Source organism: Haliotis rufescens, unplaced genomic scaffold (genome assembly GCF_023055435.1).
Source record: "Haliotis rufescens isolate VD_foot unplaced genomic scaffold, xgHalRufe1.0.p SCAF_58, whole genome shotgun sequence".
In the NCBI taxonomy this organism is placed as follows: domain Eukaryota; kingdom Metazoa; phylum Mollusca; class Gastropoda; order Lepetellida; family Haliotidae; genus Haliotis; species Haliotis rufescens.
Genome location: NW_025964312.1, coordinates 1,827,192 through 1,849,622, shown reverse-complemented (window position 1 = coordinate 1,849,622; position 22,431 = coordinate 1,827,192). Strand labels below are relative to the sequence as shown.

At 40.0% G+C, this 22,431-nt stretch overlaps 1 protein-coding gene across 1 annotated transcript; it reads right to left on the bottom strand.

Annotated features, from left to right (window-relative positions):
* Positions 1–8,468: 8,468 nt before the first annotated feature.
* LOC124149600 (SPRY domain-containing SOCS box protein 1-like) lies at positions 8,469–21,931 on the bottom strand. Its single transcript, XM_046521291.2, has 3 exons — positions 21,741–21,931; positions 16,184–17,048; positions 8,469–14,703 (listed from the first exon to the last, which is right to left on the bottom strand). The coding sequence occupies exons 2-3, from the start codon at positions 16,887–16,889 to the stop codon at positions 14,573–14,575; spliced, it is 837 nt and encodes a 278-aa protein (XP_046377247.1). The 5' UTR covers positions 16,890–17,048; positions 21,741–21,931; the 3' UTR covers positions 8,469–14,572.
* Between the last annotated feature and the right edge of the window lie 500 nt (positions 21,932–22,431).

The following is a 22,431-nucleotide window of genomic DNA, read 5'->3' as shown; positions in this document are numbered from 1 at the left end:
TCAAGCTATGTGACGGCGGTCTGTAAATAATCGAGTCTGGACCAGACAATCCTGTGATTGATATCACGAGCATCGATCTACGCAATTGGGATCATTGGTACAACATAAGCATTTTGAGTGTCCTCGGTTGATATTTAGAAATTAACAACGAGTAGGAGTTTATTTTTTATATGAGATATCTACATTATATACAGACTCTTTAAGGATGTTAGTAAAAAGTACACGTTTTAAAAATATTTACCCGTATTTAAATAATGATTACTCCCTGAATAGAATTCGACCGCAACAATGTCGGACAAGTCCATTTTATGAACAGGGTTCCGCCTTTCCCGCATACTCTTACAATTTTCACGTCGACAATCTGTACCTTTTCTCCCAATACAGATTGTCATATCTCTCCCAGTTTTGGAAGCGATCGTTAGACCTTTGCGTTATCCGCGTTGCCCAGCTACATCTATGAGGCAACACACTTGACACCTCCCTCTCAAAGTAACGTTGTCCAAAGTACGACATCTTTAAGTTGCGAGCGTATTTTTTAATCTTCAGAAATGTCGTCATGATAGAACAATGTTTTATCGTGAATTAGAAACCTATGATGTGGGTATCGCCATTATGACAAGATGTGTTTTCTGCCAATGGTAAAACCTGGGAAGAGGTTTTACATTTTTACCAAAACCCTGGGATGAGGTTTTTGTAAATTTAGTAAAACCTCATCCCAGGGTCTTTGTAAAAAGGTAAGACCTCCATACCAGGTCTCGCCACTGAAAAAAAAACATTCCCGATACACACTGATTTCATCACAAAGACAACAGAAAACAACAGCCAGTAACATCCTTTAATGAAAGTTAAATGTAAAGTAGAGAGACCCTTTTGGGGATAGACCTTCCAGACTTGCCTCAGTCGATGAGTCTACAGAGGTACCTGCCGAAGTACCTGCAGAAGTAGTTGTCTCAGTCACTGAAGTTGGTGTCTCAGTCACTGAAGTTGGTGTCCCAGTCACTGAAGTTGGTGTCCCAGTCACTGAAGTTGGTGTCTCAGTCATTGAAGTTGGTGTCTCAGTCACTGAAGTTGGTGTCCCAGTCACTGAAGTTGGTGTCTCAGTCACTGAAGTTGGTGTCTCAGTCACTGAAGTTGGTGTCCCAGTCACTGAAGTTGGTGTCTCAGTCACTGAAGTTGGTGTCTCAGTCACTGAAGTTGGTGTCCCAGTCACTGAAGTTGGTGTCCCAGTCACTGAAGTTGGTGTCTCAGTCACTGAAGTTGGTGTCTCAGTCACTGAAGTTGGTGTCCCAGTCACTGAAGTTGGTGTCTCAGTCACTGAAGTTGGTGTCCCAGTCACTGAAGTTGGTGTCCCAGTCACTGAAGTTGGTGTCTCAGTCACTGAAGTTGGTGTCCCAGTCACTGAAGTTGGTGTCCCAGTCACTGAAGTTGGTGTCTCAGTCACTGAAGTTGGTGTCCCAGTCACTGAAGTTGGTGTCCCCAGTCACTGAAGTTGGTGTCTCAGTCACTGAAGTTGGTGTCCCAGTCACTGAAGTTGGTGTCTCAGTCACTGAAGTTGGTGTCTCAGTCACTGAAGTTTGTGTCTCAGTCACTGAAGTTGGTGTCCCAGTCACTGAAGTTGGTGTCTCAGTCACTGAAGTTGGTGTCCCAGTCACTGAAGTTGGTGTCTCAGTCACTGAAGTTGGTGTCTCAGTCACTGAAGTTGGTGTCCCAGTCACTGAAGTTGGTGTCTCAGTCACTGAAGTTGGTGTCCCAGTCACTGAAGTTGGTGTCTCAGTCACTGAAGTTGGTGTCTCAGTCACTGAAGTTGGTGTCTCAGTCACTGAAGTTGGTGTCTCAGTCACTGAAGTTGGTGTCTCCGTCTATTTAGGAATCTTCCTTCCGATAATGTCTGAAGCCTTGGACTTTAGATCGTCGCTGGTGCGTTTGTAGATGCGGACAGCACTACTCCGGTGCCCTAAAAAATATGTTATAGTTAATTACAACAAAGTATACAACCGTATGTTCTAAACATCTATAAAGCATTAAGCCAGTTTAGAAAATATGGCTACATCAAAATACATTTTTATAGTAAAAATTAACCATTTCTATACGCTTGTTAAGGGCGTTTCATTTTATTCACAGATAATATTCGAAACAGTGATAATCATAAAATATTGGTAAAGGACTGTCCTATACATTGAACTAAACTTACCAGTTTGTTCGCAAATCTGCTGCTCGCTTACTTCCAGAAATAGGTCTCGAACTCGAACTCGACTGAGGAAGACAACTACGTGTTCTTACCGCATGTATCCCACGTGCACGGTTCGGGTTCTTTCTATACGCTTATCCTGGCAATAGCGAGGTAGTAAATCCCCGTTATAGTGCCCTAAATGGGAGACAATTAAATTTACAGTAATTCTAAACGTTTAACGGTTTCTAAGCCGGATTAAACACTCCTCCTCGGTTTTGGTAGAGAATGTTAAACCTCGGGGGTCGGGAAATCCCTCCTCCCGAGGTTTTACATTCTCTACCAAAACCGAGGAGGAGTGTTTTCTCCATTACATAAACCACGCTTCGTTCTTCATTGGTCTTTGCGATTTATCGGGGACACGGATGGCCCAGTCGTCTAAGGCGCCGCGATTCGCTGTGCAGAGTTGCGTCCCCTGGACACGCCAGAAACCTATGATTGTGGGTTCGAATCCCGGTTCGCCCCGATTATGTTTCTAGGTTTGTCAGCACCATGCCTGTGCTCGTGGGTTTCACCGAAGTGGTAAACGTCTGAGACCTGCATCACTTCGGGCTTTCCTCCCACATTAAGCTGACAAGCCGTGATATTACTGGAATACTGTTAAAAGCGGCGTTAAACCCAACTCACTCACTATGCGATTTATCGCGTAGCTATCTTTTATATTGCTGTAAAAGACCTCTCACAGATCAACATTTGGAATTCGGAAGACTATAGGATCCAGTATCCCATGCATTTAATAATGGCCGACTGAGGTGAGGATAGGTTCGTCGTACCCTAATGGCATGGATTGATTGTTCATGCACGGGTAAATACAAGAATTCTGACACTCATTTCATAAAGTCAGTATGACACACATGCTCGTATAATACCGTATTCGACGTAATAAGCGCCCCGCTCTAATAGGCGCCCACGGCGATATTTGTTAATATATTGGCTAGTGAAACATTCCAATTAGCACCCCTTCCGATTGATCAATGTACATAAGACTTACTGTTAAAAGCGGCGTTAAACCCAACTCACTCACTATGCGATTTATCGCGTAGCTATCTTTTATATTGCTGTAAAAGACCTCTCACAGATCAACATTTGGAATTCGGAAGACTATAGGATCCAGTATCCCATGCATTTAATAATGGCCGACTGAGGTGAGGATAGGTTCGTCGTACCCTAATGGCATGGATTGATTGTTCATGCACGGGTAAATACAAGAATTCTGACACTCATTTCATAAAGTCAGTATGACACACATGCTCGTATAATACCGTATTCGACGTAATAAGCGCCCCGCTCTAATAGGCGCCCACGGCGATATTTGTTAATATATTGGCTAGTGAAACATTCCAATTAGCACCCCTTCCGATTGATCAATGTACATAAGACTTATTTATTCGTGTATAATACGCACTTGTGTGTTATATGCACCCTTAATTATGGGCAATTAAATTCTGGAAAAATATATCTGTCGTATATAAACATATAAATATTCAGGCTGTCAGCATAAACCGCGAAATTTATCTTTCAACTCTGTTTTTTTCTTCACCAAAATACTATTCCAATAAGAGCCCCCTATTTCTAATTTTGAGAGCGCCCTGGGCGCTTATTACGTCGAATTCGGTAATCTCCATTTATCAAGCACAAGTTTACTTCGGACAGGTTGTTTGTTTTTGAATGCAGCGTAAAACAACACTCACTCACTCTAACTCTTACTTGTGCAGGGCACGGGTTGTCCAGTCGTCTGAAGTGCCACAATTTGCTGTGCAGAGTTGCGTCTCTTGGGCACACCAGAAACCTATGATCTCGGGTTCAAATCCTGGTTCGCCCCGACAATGTTTCTAGGTTTGTCAGCACCATGGCTTCCGTGTTCATGCCACCAATGATTGGTTTCTTGGCCCAGGATTGACTGTTTCCTGAATGCCATGACATAGCTGGACTATTGTTTATTGTAGCATCATTAGTATTCTGTTTCCCTCTTAGTCTGACCGCCTCCGTGGTCTAGTGGTAGAGCGTCCGCCCGGAGAGCGGAAGGTCCGGGGCTCGATCCCCGGTCGCGTTAAAAGACGTTAGAAGATGGTACTTGTTGTTACCCTGTCTGGCGCTCGCCATTAAGGGGTTAAAACAAGGACTGGTCGGCTCGGAGTCAGTATACTGTGTCTGAGTGGGGTATTCATGTTAAACTAAGGCATGGTATCTCAGTTGGCTAGCACTATAAATCGGCATCAGTCCGGACTAGTACAAGCAGCCACACACATATATGTGCAATAATCTTGGACGCGACTTAAACCCTATTTCACCTCACCTCACCACCTCTTAGTCTGAGCAGTGTGTCAGAGTTGCATCCCTTGAGTGTGTCAGGATCCTTTTATCGAATCCCAGATCTGCCCTCATCATTATTCTTGGTTTTCACACATATGAAACAAAGATTATGTTAGTCCTTCCTCCCCATTATGCCGACATGCTCTCACACTCACTCGTGACCCTATGATCGTCGCCATTGATTTGATAATTTGAAATTAAATAAAACATTTTGATTAAGCTACCGACCTGACTTGTAGGGCCAAAAATCTGTAAGCCCTCCCATAAAAAAGCCTGACCTTAGATGGCTAAAGGATATGAACTGTGCTTAAAAATGATGCGTCTAATGTGTGTAATTTATTTCATGAGAGATAGTCAATAAAAACAAATTTGCTCAAAATCCACCAAAGTTAATTTTTGAGATCTAGTGTCATATCAATATTTGCTGGTCATGTAACCTTTGACCTTCATGATGACCCACTCGTCTGATCTCACTGGAGGTGAGGTGAATGGTTTAACGTCGCGTCCAATATTATTGCACTTATATAGCAACGTGTGTGGGGGTGTGTGTCTGTCAGTCTGGCTGTCTATGTGTGAGTGTCTGTCTGTCTCTGCGTGTACTAGTCCGGACTGATGCCGATTTTATAGTGCTAGCTGTTTATCATTAATACCCCACTCAGACACAGTTTACGAACTCCGAGCCGACCAGTCCTGGTTTTAGCCCCTTAATGCCGAGTGACAGGCAGGGTAACAACAAGTACCTTATTTTAACGTCGTTTGTTATGACGCGGCCGGGGATCGAACCCCGACCATCGCCGCTTAGAGTGGACACTCTACCACTAGACCACGGATGCGGTTTGATCCCACTGGGCCTTTGTGTACCACTGAAGTCGCTACCGTCATATTGCGATGGGGTGAAATGTTCATGTGATTTGCAGTTGTTAGGATTAAAACTAATCCTCAGTTCCTGGTGTTAACATCCAAAGAAGTGCGAGGTAATAAAAAGACACTTGGCTTGGAGTGAGTGAGTGAGTGAGTGAGTTGGGTTTAACGCCGTTTTTAACAGTATTCCAGTCATATCACGGCGTGTCAGCTTAATGTGGGAGGAAAGCCCGAAGTGATGCAGGTCTCAGACGTTCACCACTTCGGTGAAACCCACGAGCACGGGTATGGTGCTGACAAACCTAGAAACATAATCGGGGCGAACCGGGATTCGAATCCACAATCATAGGTTTCTGGCGAGCCCAAGGTACGCAACTCTGCACAGCGAATCGCGGCGCCTTAGACGACTGGGCCACCCGTGCCCCCACTTGGCTTGGAACAATTTGTCATCCTATCAAGTTTCGCATAATGTTATCGGCATTTTGTCTAACAAATATGACAAGTAACACATATGAATTCCAGTCTAGAATGGTCCCAAGTAGGGCAGGGTCGGGTAACTCGGTTACTCGGGTCCGGTGGGTCATGAGTAGGACGCGGGTACCCACAGGACTACCCGGACCCGTGGTTAGTAATGTGAGCTGTTGTTTAATGACATAAAACTCACTATAGCTCAGTGGTTACACTACATGTCTCTAATGTTCACATTTCTTTCAGACGATACATCAATTCCTTTTGACTTGTTTATGTTTGAGTAAAGATAACGCTTCAGTCAGCTTCCGCGTACGCATGATCAGATCGTTTGATACATGTATCTAAATAGTTACTGCCTGGGCTGCGGTGAAACAATTCCCAATCACACATCTTGTTCCCAACTCTTGAGACCAGCAGTGGGTACCCGTGTAGGGTCGGGTAATAGGGGGTCGGATACTCGGGTAGTAGATTTGGACTCGTCCCAAACATAGTCCCCAGTTATATGAGTGAGTGAGAGAGTATGGTTTTACGCAGCTTTTAGCAATATTCCAGCATTATCACGGCGGGGACACCATAAATGGGCTTCGCACATTGTACCCATGTCTGGAATCGAACCCGGGTCTTCGGCGTGACGAGCGAACGCTTTAACCACTAGGCTACCCGACCGCCCCTCCCCATTTGGGGGTGAATAGAGAGTGAAAGAATTTGGGTTTAACGAGGCTTTGAACAGTACTCCAGTTATATTATGGCGTGTCAGCTTGATGTGGGAGGAAAGCATAAAGAGATGCAGGTCTCAGACGTTTACCACTTTACTGAAACCAACAAACATGGGATTAGTACTTACAAATCTGGAAACTATATCAATCACTGGTCTGTGTCATCCAGACCTGATATTATTTACAGGCCTCTTGTGCTAAAACTGGAATATTCCTAACTGTGCCTTATACACACTGGAAATACGGTCCAATGTCAATGTCCACATATAATACTGAAAGACAGGCCTAGCCACAGTGAGCAATGCTCCTGTGAGTGAGGGAGTTTGGTTTTACACCGCTTTTAGCAATATTCCAGAAACATCATTGCAGGGGGACACCAGAAATGGTCTTCACATACTGTACCCATGTAGGGAATCGAACTCAGGCCCTTGCGTGACCAGTAAACACTTTAACCACTAGGCTACCCTACCGCCCCCAATCTTCCAGCCGACCCCTGAAGATCCTGCGTAGAATAGGTCTTCAGCAACCTATGCTTGCCGTAAAAAGGAGACTAACAGGATCGGGTGGTCAGGATGCTGACTTGGTTGATGCATGTCATTGATCCCAATTGTGTGGATTGATGCTCATGATGTCAATCACTGGATTGCCTGTTCCAGACTCGATTATTTACAGACCGCCATCATATAGCTGTCATATTCCCGAGTGCAGCATTAAACAAGTATTTGTCACAGAGTGACGAAATATCCCCCGCCTGTACACCATAGTACCAAATATGAAGACAATCCAGTGATTAGTTCTTGAGATATTGTGGCAACACCGTTTTCCAACTCCAAAAACAGATTTGCCTGCTGTGACCTTGAAAATGGGGTCAAGGTCACCAAATCTGACAGGTGTATGCGGTGTCTGTATATACACTATAGTTCCAAATATGAAGACAATCCAGCGATTAGTTCTTGAGATATCGCGGCAACACCGTTTTCTAACTCCAAAAGCAGATTTGCCTGCTGTGACCTTTAAAATGGGATCAAGGTCACCAAAACCGACTGGTGTCTGCGGAGTCTGTATATACACCATAGTTCCAAATATGAAGACAATCCAGTGTTTAGTTCTTGAGATATCGCGGCAACACCGTTTTCCAACTCTAAAAGCAGATTTGTCTGCTGTGACCTTGAAAATGGGATCAAGGTCACCAAAACCGACTGGTGTCTGCGGAGTCTGTATATACACCATAGTTCCAAATATGAAGACAATCCAGTGTTTAGTTCTTGAGATATCGCGGCAACACCGTTTTCCAACTCTAAAAGCAGATTTGTCTGCTGTGACCTTGAAAATGGGATCAAGGTCACCAAAACCGACTGGTGTCTGCGGAGTCTGTATATACACCATAGTTCCAAATATGAAGACAATCCAGTGTTTAGTTCTTGAGATATCGCGGCAACACCGTTTTCCAACTCTAAAAGCAGATTTGTCTGCTGTGACCTTGAAAATGGGATCAAGGTCACCAAAACCGACTGGTGTCTGCGGAGTCTGTATATACACCATAGTTCCAAATATGAAGACAATCCAGTGTTTAGTTCTTGAGATATCGCGGCAACAAACAGGTGGGACGTACGGACGGACGTACGGACGGACGTACGGACGGTCGTGAATACTATATCCCCCGCTTCGCGCTTTCGCGCGGCGGGGGATAACAACAAACAATCTTCCAGCCACATCAGAGCAGGGGTACGGGCCTCACATTGTATTCATGGGGGATCCAACTCAATCGTCTGCAAGGTGATCCCTCCGTTTACCACCACCAGCACTTCTTGGCTTGCCTGGTAACAGAGCCTGTTCAACTTGTAATACAGAACAAGGAATAACAACAGCAAGTCGACTTATAAGGCTTTGCGTGACTGTTTTATTACATAAAATTAATACCTTCGAGCCACAGAGACAACCGTAGACATCTAGACTGTGGACCCACAACAGATAGACAGGGACGCTGGACGCAGTACATGCACGCGAACATACAGACGCAGGGATGTATATACAATTTGCTCAGCTTCGCCTGCACTATATCCTCAGCACAGCACCTGTCACAACACTCACTTATTTCCTATCATAAAATCCTCATGAGGCCGGACCAATTTTGTTGTTTTACAGGCAAGCCTAAGATGAATAATCTATCAAAATGTAAAAAAATAAAAAATGTTGAGATTTTTTTAAATATGTGATGTTCTGTTTTCAAAGGTTTCATAAGAAATTAATCATATTGCAACTCTGACATCTTAATTTGATTAAGATTTCTAGAGTTGATTTGATTTTTTAATTTTAATTTGCTTCCTGAAATGTCAAATATGGTCCACCCATAGAACGATTATCATTCACAAAGACCAAGAGAAATATTCTTTTTTACTGAAAGTGTTTACCTTAATCTTAAAACAATCGCACAGATATTACGGTGTGCTAGTAAGATTTACATCCCTAACTGGAAAATTATGTAAAAGAAGCTTTGTTATACAAAACTTTCCGCCATGAAAACTTGGCAGGACAGTGTGCTGTGCTGGGACATGGTGAGTTATCTTCCATCTCAAACACAACACACATGCTCCAACGGACTCACTCATTCATCAACATTCTCTCTCTTACTCTCTCCCAATCAGTCTATCTAGCAGCAAGCTGCAAATAAATACAACAGTATGCACAGCTTAACCCTTTCAACAACACATTACCACAACTCTAGTCCAGCCTATAATATTTGTTATCAAAAGGTTAATTCTTACACTTTGGCATGGTCATTTTAAGGTTCATTCTATGAACGTTCAAGTGTTGGTTCGAACAATATTTAGAGTGTAGAACAGATGGATTTGACAATAAGAAATTGATCATTTAGGTGTGTGAAAAGTTTAGTGCTGTCGCTTGCGATCTAGTTGTCACAGGACCTTCTTATGGGGATGTTTACAACTTAAAATGATTATCAACATTTCCATTAAGGAAACAGCCTGGTTAAAATAATTGACTTAAAAGTATAAAATGAAAAACTAAAATGAAGAGTGCATGTGATGTATCAAAATCAAAATTCAAGCCAAATTTATATTCCAAGAAACTATCTCAGGATCAGTACAATAGTAAATTCCTATCAGCGTTCAAGAAATTGACACTTTTTGGATAAAGATTACTTATAAATTAGAATGAATTCCGTATCATTCAACAACTTAATAAGCTTCCAATACACATACAGCACCGTTTAATGGATTTATATACTAGTATTTCACATTATTCAATAAATACCGTCAACAAAAACACTGTTTTTTCTGTGTTTTACTTGTGTGACAAAACCATTGTTAACACAATCTGCAACATTGACCATTAAAGATTGAACTGTTAATTTAACAAAAGTTTGTTCCATATCCAATGTTCCTATTATCAACATCTAAGTTTTAACTTTTCAGTTGATAGTATGTTTAAAAAACTTTTGGTTGTCGACAAATGAATGCATAATGATCAGTTTTAACATAAGTTTCTTGACAAGACTTGAATTTTGATTCTTTCCTCACATTAACATCTCTAAAGAATAAACTCATAAAATCACTTTCATCAAAATGTTAAATGAAATACCCATTTGGGTTTGAAAATAAAACTGACACATTCAACAAATTAAAGCTTGAAAGATGTCACTTAAATGCCATTACTGTCAAATGAGAATGATTTTATCACATGACACATGAAGTTATTACTACAGTCTTACGAAGCAGGTTGTTTGATTCAGTTTGCCCCCCGTCAAGGGCCTTCCTAGGGATCGTAGTAATGAACCAAATAAACAGCACTGTCAAGGTAGTACCTCCCTTTCCCCACAGCTGCTTCCTCACTATACCAATGGTGAAAATATACATACAAACTACCAAATCTGAAGGTGTATGTCATACGAATGAAATGGTTGGGTATATCCAACAGAACATACTTAGTATATCTGGTGGACGACTGTGTTGATATGATAACAAGAGACACTCTGGCGATGGTACGAGAGTTGGCAAGGCAGATGATAACCTCCCCAAAATAAAACAAAATTGAAATTTTAAAATCAAATAAACTGATTTGTTTTCAAATCGAATGAGTTTCATTTAAAAACAAATCAATAAATTGGATTCTAAAAACATCAAATACAATGTACAACTAGTTTGAGATTCCTCAAATATACAAAATTGCCAACAAACAATAATGTACTAAATGCAGGAAAATAAGGACTCTCCACAGATTTGTTGACCTATTGATATCTGGTAATTATCACAAAGCTGAAATTGCAAAATTTAACATTCTACATGTATATCCAAAAGCAATCAAACAAAAAGTTAATACTTGGTTAAAGTATGAATGAATAACACATCCCTTTATCCCATGATAGTTTAAAAACAATGTGGTATTTTGTCAATTTCTCTATGGTGCAATATGGACAAGATATTGCCATAGCTCCATTAACATTTAATTCCCTATTCCTTACTAACTGCAGTATTGTGAACTTCCTGAGTTTGCAAAAATAAAAACAAAAGGTTAACTGTGAAAATTGTAATGTTAACCTGTTAACTAAGTCCCACAGGAGACATGTAGCATACACCTTCAGACCTGCTACAGCTATTCTCATCATCTAACTGAAGCACTTGCTACAGAAGCACACTTATCAAATGACCAACAAAGATATATATTAATAAGTAAGCAAGTTTTAAATATAACGCATATCTACAGGTTGTCACTAGTCAGTGACCAGAGTTGCTATACAGATAAGATAGCACAGCCCAAATTATCAGCCCCAGTTACAGGAAACGACCTGCCTGCCTAAAGTGGGTGGCATACGGACACTTTCAATTGGACCAGGAGTAGACACAGTGGTGCACTGAATCAACTGAATACTTAATTTGTTAAGGGAACACAGAACATCTGATGCTTGTTGATAACAAAATCAAAGAGGAAATTCTGGGAAGGAAGTCAAAACCGCTATTTTCAATCAATAGATTCTAAATGCATTTAAACATTTTTCAAAGATCCTCGTTAGAATGCGAATCAAGAAAATGCTATTTTGCCCTAAAATGAATTAAATATAGAAGCATATTGAAATTTTAACTTATTGGTCAATACATCCCCCATAGCCCAAATTAAAAACAATATATCAAAATTAGAAGAACTGTCTTAGGATACCGATATGGACAACCTTCCTAGAATCTTCAGCTCCAACCACAAGTGAGCAAACATGACCTCCAACCTGTTCCTAGAGCTGACACTTTAGGCTATGAATAGTATTGCACAGTATCCCACAAGGCAACAGGACATCACTGCATTGTGAGAACATCTTGTAAACATCATATGTACACACACAATGACACATTTGTAAAAAATTAAATTAATTTATCCATTGGCGTACACTGGTTGACTAAAACCTCACCTCTTTGACTAGCATTCACTGGAGGAAAACCCATGCTGGGACAAGCATACACGAACAGCCTCTTCATCCAGATAGATAGGAATAATCAGATTTTGACAGCTGAAGAACCATGGCGGTTATCTTTCAAAATATCTGGTGTAGGGAAGGAGTCGGAATATTCAAACTGACATTCTCGTGGTGCCGGTTATCAGTGTGAATATTCCAACTGATAATTCGAGTTCTAGGAATTATCAATCATATAACTGAATTAATCATATTCACGAATGACCTAGATTTGATAACCCAGAAGCGATTTAGTTGATTCCTGGTTGAAAGTGACCATGTCCATCTTACTAAAGCAATGTTTGCAAGATATACCACACACTGCCAATTTCTGTAGCAATGTGACCATATCCATCTTAACATATACCACAAACTGCCAGTTTTAAGAGCAATGTCCATGTTTAAGACATGACTTAGTTAGAAGACAGATCTCAGGCAGCTAAAAGATTTCAACAGGTTCCATGTTAATTATCCAAAGCTAGCAAGGATATGTTTTCCTTCTAATGGTCTAGTGTCCCTTCACTAACATTGACATAAATATCAGACTCTTTAAGTTAGATTACATTTAAATAACAGCAATATAGAGGTTTACCCAAAGGATTCTTCAAACCATTTTTTGTACAGAGCAAAAATGCTACAGTTCTTGACCCAGATAACAAACCGGCAACCAAGCTTATGCATGACATATCAGCCGACTGACACAACTCTGTCCTCACAACTCTGTCCTGTACTGTTAGGAGGAACGATTCACCAGGACGTGATACAATACAATACCCCAATCTGCTTCAATCTGTAATAAAACCAGGCACAAATTGTTGACATCTGCACAAGGTCTACAGATTTTCCTTTTCTGTCAATATATAAGATTTTATTTCAAAATATTGCACCCATTGTGACCTAAGTATCGTGATCTGTATCGTATCGTGACTTCAGTGTATCGTTCCAACTCTCGCTGTAGTAGCATGGTGACACAAGCCAACTTTGTAAGAAGGTCTTGATATATCTACTTCCTAAAAGCCATCTGATTGGGTCTTGAAATCTTATTTAGTTAACAAGGTGTGTAGTCATTATTTAGTCAGCTAAGGTACAACAGAGAAACAATATTCATGACTTTTTCCACGGAATATTTTAATTTAATTTATGTAATATTTTAATCTAATGCTTAGTAATATTTCACTGTTTATAGTTATTTTGTGTTTTACGTCAGTCAGTAAAAAACATCATGATTGTCTTCTATGAGAACAAATGAGCGTGATATATAAAGCTGCAGTGCCAACTCAAGCCCCAACTCAAAATAAATGGAACACATTACTTCAATCTGCATAAAAATGATTGTCAGAATCATTCCCCGGAGAACCAGAATATTAACTGTTAAATCGGATTTCTCTTACAAAGAACAGATAGCCATTTCTTCAGCTTTAAGAGCCATCCTGACAAACTTACCGATCTTGACAAAGAGGCGTTCTTGGTGAATATTAGGAAGATGCCATAACTACCACTACAATCTCACATGACCATAGTGGATGTTCAGTTTCTATGGTAACATTAAAATTCATGTTCTATGAATATCTCGACATTCTTTGGGGTTTGCATACTGATATGTGTAGAAACAGCTTGTCACAAGCCTGACCTCACCGTCACATAACCATTGTATATAAATTGGTTTCTTCTGGAAATTCTATCTTGAGCAACGCTCTTGTCTTCTTGCCGACAAACAGGATTAAAATGTGGTAATTGGAACAAGTAAATTTGGTAAAATCTGTGCAATAGTTGTAGTAGCAAACATGGTCAAATATGCACTGAAATCTTGGATTCCTAATGTTAAAGGTGGTAATAACAAGGGCAGTGTGTTCAAAGCTCAGCAACACACTGCTTAAACATTTCAATCTTAAAAAGTCTGCTTATTAATACCATAATGTTACAATAAACTTGTAAAACTTCAACAAGTTACCATAAAAGAAAAAGCAGAACATGCTTTCTATTTCAAGATAATTCATCGAAGTATTGGGCAGCCATCGTCCAAGACATACTTTTCAAAAAAGCTATATATGGGGTATGGCCACCAAAACCAGTTGCTATCTAAAAGCATGAGACAAAACAACTTTTAGAATTGCCATTGACAGACTTCAATGCAATCTTCTGTCCTAGAACAATTACCAGCATTGGGAATCATTGTAAAACATTGTTCATACCCACGTAAAACCGCAAAAATCACATTTTATCAGTGCTGCATTCACACGGCTCATTAAAAAAATCACACATTTCATAGAACATGCGGCATCATTGTTTAAAAAATATATAATGTTCCTAATTTGGCTCAATTGTCCAGCGTGTCAAAGTTGGTGATATGGAGTGTTGTGAAAATTGCATTCCAGAACCTCCCCAATGGAAGAGTGGAACATGCCATCTCCAACACCCCCTTCACAGTAGAATGAACTGGTTCGCCTCAAGGCAGACAAACAGTAGGGGGGTCCTGGGTCACAACTATTCTTGTGTATGCGTCCGTCGTCCGTCCGTCCGTCCATGCTATGATTGGTACAGCAAATAACTCTTAAGGGAATTGGGTAGAGGAAGTCGGTGTATTTCATGTAATCTGTTCTTGCCCAACTGTTGTCGAACTGTGCGCCGACATATGTCCATGAGAGGCAATGGCTCAGCTGAAATGGAAATGAACATCATAAATAAAAAATTCATGTGAACATTGTGACTTGCTAAACTCATGCTAAACAACTACATTAATTTTTAAAATGTAACTGATGAATAATAGATCTATGGAGAGATGTTCCTATTTTAAACATATGGCCAGGGTTAGAAATTGGCACTAGTCCTATAGTCCTTGCCAAACTGCCTAATGGTAAAGGTATCACAAGGACTAGTAGAAAACTGCCATTTTTAAGGGTTTTGCTATATGTTATCATTATATCATGTATATGGACTAGTGGACGAAAACTGTTAGTTTCTAACGCTGATGGCACGTTCCATATTAACTTGCCAAAATGGACAATGGTGAACTGAGGTTTGTGATGGCTTACACCTTTTAGCGAAAAAACAACAAGAAAAACTTTTGTTAATGTAAAGATGGGTCCACTTTATACAGGGATAGAAATCAGCACTAGTCCGACATTTCCACTAATGCTAAAGGTTCCTAAGGGCTGGCAGAAATTCGGACATTTTGTTTTTATCCCAATGTTATCACTATTCCGACAACTAGATTTTCTAGGTTATTTCTATCCCTGTTGTATCGTAAAAGATAACCATAGTATATCCATAAAAACTGCTTTGTGTACAATTGGTATATAACTAGATCTAACAACAACAAAACCAGTTGAATTGCACTAATGAAATGAAAGCAGAAACATGTGTCCCCATGTTTCCCTACAAGCTGACTGACGATCCGCATAGGTGATTCCACATTTTAGATTCAATTCATCAGCTAGTCTGCAATTCGAGCGGTTTTTTAACCGACTCAGCAGTGAAAATGACTGCTGACAAAAAGCCCCAGATTTTACAGACAAGTGACTTGTAACACCCCACATCAGAACATATCAAAATAAAAATAATCAATGGCTGTCAGAAAATATTTGGGGATTGGATCTAACTCTGAGAATTGAACATAAGCAAACACAAAAATAGATTTCAGCTGAACAACAGATGCCTTGTGAGGATCTATAAATATCTATATTGTGACAGATGTGGCAGCTGTATTAAATTTACTTCAACACCACAGCCCTGCTTCAATATGCAGTGTCGGCATTAATAATTCCTACACTTCTCCCAGATCATGTAATGGCTATCAATAGTATCAAGGGTCAGGGACTTATCTACCAAAACTCAAACACAAATTTATCATTGAATCACAGCTTTGCATTCAATGCTCTAATGTTAAACAAAGCCTTGAAGCCCCTTCCTCTATACTGATGTCCTGAAATACAAGTCACCTCTACAAGCCATAACATTAGTTACAAACTACAACAGCATGAACTCGGAAATGTTTAATTCCAATTTGGATTTTTTTGGCGACATTTTTCAAAGACTATCGATCTCTAATCAGGTCTAGATAGACTGCTAATAGAACACACTGCAGAGGCAGCATCTGGAGAGTTACACACACAGCCAAACTTATATTGAAATACTTACGATCAAGGCCACCGATGTACCTCATTGTGATTTCACAATGGCCCCACACAGCACTGACTATGGGGTACAGCTTCTTCCCTTTCAGTCCCCTGAAAGCCACACCCAGGTATTGTCCGTCTACAACAAAACTCAGTGTTCCTTCATCCATATCTAACACAACTAGGAAACTGTCCGGCACCACAAAATTCTCATCTGGGTTTAACAGAGTGGGATATGTTAGTCCAGGATTGTTCTTCATATCATGGTAGAGTTTATTCCTGCCGAGATCCCAGCCCCAGGATTCTTTACTACTGCCGACTAGGCTCTGGTATCCCACACAGTGCAATGGCCCATCAGTTGTAGACACGCCCACCACTGCGTGGGTGCCTCTTTGTCGTGTACTCCACACAATTTCCCAAACATGGAGTCCCCTCGTGTAGCCCACTCGGCCACGAATACAATCTGTACTTTGAGCAACAGGATGCCGATGAAACGTCATAGCATCATCATCCTTAACGAATATATTTAGAGATCGGTCGTCCGGATTCCAGGCATGAGACAGTTGCACGTCCCTTGGCGCCGGAGGCATGTCCAAGAGTGCGTCAAGACGACTAGGTTTTTGGAAATCTGGATTGTACGCTGGCTCTCTGTTGATAGCCTTGTATGTTGGTTCTCGTGAATTAGAAATAGTTTTAATACCACCCGATACTTTCTGGCCCATGTTCATTTCTTGAACTACACAACCAGTACACAGAAACTGTATAGTGATCACAGTGATCCTAAATAGCAGACTGAGTCTACACTAGCACTGCTCATTTGACAGGGTGGGTAGCTGGACAACACTGCCTGTCTTACACAATTCCTGGCTCCGGCAACAACACCTTTCCTGACAACAGAAAACACACAGGTTACATTTTCCTCAAACCCAATCACAACCATACTTAACTACCACAAAACACCTACACTGGGAATTGGTCCCATAAATATGACAAACAAATTAATAATTGATCATTGATGAACCAAGGTGAGTAATACTAACAACGGTAATGTCAGTGAATTTGCAAGTCAAACTGGTGTCTAGACATTTTAAGTGAGTGAGTGAAGGAGTTAATTCGGTTTTAGTACCACTTAAGTATTCCAGTTATCATGGTTTATATCATAGCATTTCAGTTTACTGTGGAAGGAAAGCTTGAGGTGATGACGTTAACCACTTTGGTGAAACCCATGCATGGGTATCGCGCTGAAACCTAAAAGAGCGTACCGGGATGCAATGAGTGAGTGAGTTGGGTTGGGTTTAACGCCGCTTTTAACAGTATTCCAGTTATATCACGGCGTGTCAGCTTAATGTGGGAGGAAAGCCTGAAGTGATGCAGGTCTCGGACGTTTACCACTTCGGTGAAACCCTCGAGCACGGGTATGGTGCTGACAAACCTAGAAACATAATCGGGGTGAACCAGGATTTGAACCCACAATCATAGGTTTCTGGCGTGCCCAAGGGATGCATCTCTGCACAGCAAATCACGGCGCCTCAGATGAATGGGTCACCCGTGCCCCCTAGAGGAATACAAGTCTGCACAGTGAAATACAGTGCCTTCCCTGTGACCACTATTGATTTATTCAACTTTTGACAAAACGTATCATCTTAATCATTACCAACTTTAAAAAAAATAAATGTTTCGGACAATTTGGATGACAATGTCCTAAACGAACAGATACGATAGGATCCCTGTAAGCTGAATGGTGTCTGACACCAAAGTCATCAATAATATTGTTTTATCACAGAGACCTGTCATCAGAGCATGTTTAAACAAAGGTGACAGACACACATTGTTACCACCTGATCCTCATTATAGTCAGCATTTAACAAGAATGGATTGTTGCTCATGGCATCAACCACTAGCCTGACCAACATTGTGAACTCGAAAAGAGATGTCACAATATGTTAAGTATTATAATACTTTGGGTGCAATACGATTCGTATCGTATCCCGATACAGTATGGTACTCCTTTTAATTAAGTTGATATTCTTTCTTTCAGCCTGGCAATCACAATCCTGAATCATTTGTTTCTAAATTTCAGAGGTGGAAGATGGGATATTGTAGGGTAGAAATATAGCCTAGAGGGCACTGTGAATGTTATGTTGTGTATAGTCAACCATGAAATACCAGAGAATCTGCCTATACTGGTTGTTGAACAGTTTGTGTTATTATTCATGTTTTTACACCAATACAACTTGTAATGTGTCAAATATATCTCGATACAGTGCTTGTAAACATGGTAAATTGATGTATAGTATCATGGGCCTCATATTAGGATACAATACTGTAACGCCGTTTAGCTCCACCACTAAACCAGATACAATTCTAGCAAAGGGCACATAAACCCGACACTTACCTTCATCTTCATTCTAATGACATAAAGACAATTGATTTAATATACAAATATCATTTCAATATCCTTACGTGTTTAATCTACGCTTATTCTACTACTTCTGTTTTCTCAGACTAATGGTTAAGCAACGTTAACTGCAAAACATTTCAGATTTTGAAATGCCTGAAAGTAATGGGAGCCTTGTCATAACACAAATGTTAAAAGTTGAAATGTATGAGGCCCTCAGATTCAACTACCATTGCAGCAAACCTCTAGGGTACAAAATGGGATATAAAAGTATCAAAAGCAAAATAGCAATGCAATGAATAAAAAGTACATAATTATGATAATATACTTCTATGTATACTGTAGTGGCAAAAGACATCAAAACAGTGTGTGAGTGTGGTTTTACGCCGCATTTAGCAATATTCCAGCAATATCACGGCGAGGGACACCAGAAATGGGCTTCACACATTGTATCCATGTTGGGAATCGAATCCGGGCTTCGGCATGTGAACGCTTTAACCACTAAGCTACCAGAGCTCCCCCGCCAAAACAGACACTTTGATACATATACATTACATACATAGCTTGGTAAACAATGTAATATATACAAACATATCTAATGCGTAAAAATAGCAAAATCAAGATTGACTTGTCATCTGGTTTCGAATTCTGTATTTCAAAATAAATCAAGACGTCAAGCGGTCCTTGTCTTAACCATAATGTTACAAGTTGAACATCAAGGTCCCTACATTAAAATACAAATGCATCAAATCTCAATGACCCCTAACAACGTCCAACACTGAAATATGTATCCATCATCCTGCAAAAGAAGCCACTGTCTGTAAAATTTAATTAGCAAATGCCCTAAAAAACTCACTTAAATATTAAGGTTAACTTTCAGTAGACGTATCATGAGCCTTGCAACTCTTTTCTCGTAGCACACAAAATAATTGAAAATCTTACTTCCATCTGTTGTCAACTACCATCCAAAAGTGGCAAGCCAGATAAAATTAGTGAAAAAGAAATATCTCCCAGAGTATCATTGACTGAAAATTGACCCAAAAGCTTTATGTAACAATTCTAGCAGTAATGTTACGTAATTCACCGATTAGCACATGTCGCTCATCAGCTGGAGGCCCACAAGGGGGCAGCACTGGGTCATAATGGGTTCAAATAGCCAGGGGATCCTACAGCTAATGCATCACTAATAGCAAACTTCAAGGATGTAGAATGCATGGATGCACATTCGACTAATCTCACCACTAAGTCAACAACTTTGATTGTAGCTCATGAGAATAAAATCTGATGAATGGTGTCTGCTTGTTTGTTCTAAGTAAAAAGAATCATTTATTTACAGCGTCATAGCAGCAATAGAGACTAGAATATGTTGATACTGTATTTTCTTGAGTAGTGTGCAACCAAGCAAAATGTGCATCCCCTCTAGGGGATTCAGTATATTGGAAAATATAAAACGATACAGCTCAACTGTGGAGTAAAAGTAAGGTGAATACACGTACTGCTACTAACTCTAAAGCCACAGTCAGCGTTATTTAAACAGTATCGCTGATGTGTAATAACCCTAGACTAGGCAAACCATTTATTATTATAATTATAGACCAAATTCACACACTATGGTAACATTCTAAGAACCAGAAGAAACATTTTGACAACCCAATCCTCATTTATTAACTTTAGGGAAACACTGACGAGGCCCAACTCTGACTTTGAATTCTGATGGTTCAGTGAATACAAAATCATTAATCGTGTTAATTAATGCTTAACTAGAAAACTTAACCTCAACATACTCTAGAATGCATATTCTATTTTAATCTTTTGGAAGGATATTGTGTGAATACATGTAATTCATTTTAGTTCCCCCCGTTAGCTTTAAATGTTCCTTGTTAAGACCTGATCTAAAATTGAAGTAATGTACCCACTGGTAGAGTACTAATACAATCACATACCTTACAACAACATCCCAGCAGCTATTTAGTCAGTTGAGTACATGCATAAGTCATGGGACCAAATCGATTAGGTTAGAAAAGGACTGATTTGTGCTAAGGCAACGGTCAAGTTAATTGTCAAAATTTGCACATGCAGCATTTGGCAAATCCTGGCAATAGATTGTGAAATGGTTCACAACACCTACTTAACAAAAAAGGCCTAAATTTGTGTAATTTTATCATGAAAATACAGTTTGACATGTGACACATCATTATCAGCTGATCATGTCCCTTGCCATGCATGCTGGTTAATCACAAACTCATGTTAGTAAGTAGTGAGGAAGCTAAAATATTTCACAGTAAGTTGATTCTTCTGTGAAAATACAGAAAATCTAAAGTCTACCCTAAATACAAACAAATGACAAAAGGTATATGCATACAACATATCTCAATTAGCATAAGTCAAAAAACCATTTTCAAGCATTGAAAGACATGTGAATGTTTTAGGCCAAATAAAAAACAAAAACAAATTTAACAGCTGATTATGACAAAGAAGTTGTCTATGCCTTTGTTATGCCCAAAACTCATAGGCTTATCTTTGTCATAACATTGTTCAATGAATGTTTGTAAACAAAGACATTTATGTAAGTCAAGATCGTCAAATCAAATTAGCTGATGAAAATTAACATAACGAATGTATATAGTGAAGCATGAGTAAAAAATAGGACACCTCGATCAGCTGTGAGTTAGTATGGCCCTTCCCTGCGTTCGCTCAACACATGCCCCAAACAATGTCATGTTCTTTTGTTCAGGTCAAGTCGTGTCCCCCAGCTGACGATTTACACAGAATTGGATTAGAATGTGATTCTCTATGTATTTATGAACTATATTTAATAAGCCATCTACCTGAACTAGCATTTATAGAATATACAAAAACAAAGAATACTTTCAACGTTAAATTATCCCATTGTACAATGACACTAGTTTGCTGGCCTTTGTTGTCAAGCGAAAACATACCCATTGCCGATGAAAAAAATCAATTGTGCTACGTTGGAGGCCTTGTGCTAGAATTGGAGGCTGGAAATTCATCGGTCCGAATTTTAGATACTGTAACACGAGGTATACTCTTTCAGAGTGGATGCACGAATTTCTAAGAGAAACTTGACAGACTCAACGTCGTCGCCATATGTAGCGATACTATGGTCGTGCCCAGCGAAACAAGGGTCGCTCTCGCAAACTTACCCACATACATTACTCACCTCGTCTAGAAAGCTCCCTTATCGGTTGGACAGACTTATTACACATTCTACTAACATCTGTGGAGTAAAAACTGACTAAAACCAATGAAATAAAATAGATATACTCTTTCTAAGTGACTCATATTCTGTCCAAATGAGCCATAATAGAAAACCAAAATGGCGAGCTATATTGGTGTATCACGTGACTCGCAATATCATGTGACGTCACAAGTTTAACAGCGTGGATTTCCCTTTTCTGTCATAGGCTGTAATCGCGAAATCAATAATCACACCACTTCAAAAGCCAGAAGGAAAGAGGATTCTGCGATTCACCCATTCTTTGTACTTAGCAAGTTATCTGCCATCTATTTCATTCTTTAGATAATTTAAATGACTAAATACAAGTTTATCCCGGTATATACCCTAAGACCACGTAAGACCGCACCAAAATTGCAACATTGTGTCGGACATGGATGGAGTGAGTAGGTATCTGTTTTAAAGTCAACTAAGAAAATCAGGTCTCTGTTAAATGTGGGAGCAGGCTAAAGTCAAATATATTTTGGGGACGTGGCGTATATTGTGGTGTCCGCTTGCATCAGAGCGGCAGATGGCGTTTGCTGTTCCGCTCAATTGTTATGAAAATCGAGGGACGCTATTTGAGTGTACATATGTCGCCCTTAACGCCAGAAAGGTCAGGGGGAATAATGTCTTA

Excerpts from the sequence above, each read along its gene's own strand:
- LOC124149600 (XM_046521291.2), bottom strand. The coding sequence starts at position 16,889 with ATGAACATGGGCCAGAAAGTATCGGGTGGTATTAAAACTATTTCTAAT. Across the intron at positions 14,704-16,183 it reads GTACATCGGTGGCCTTGATC|CTGAGCCATTGCCTCTCATG; the intron begins GTAAGTATTTCA and ends TTTCCATTTCAG.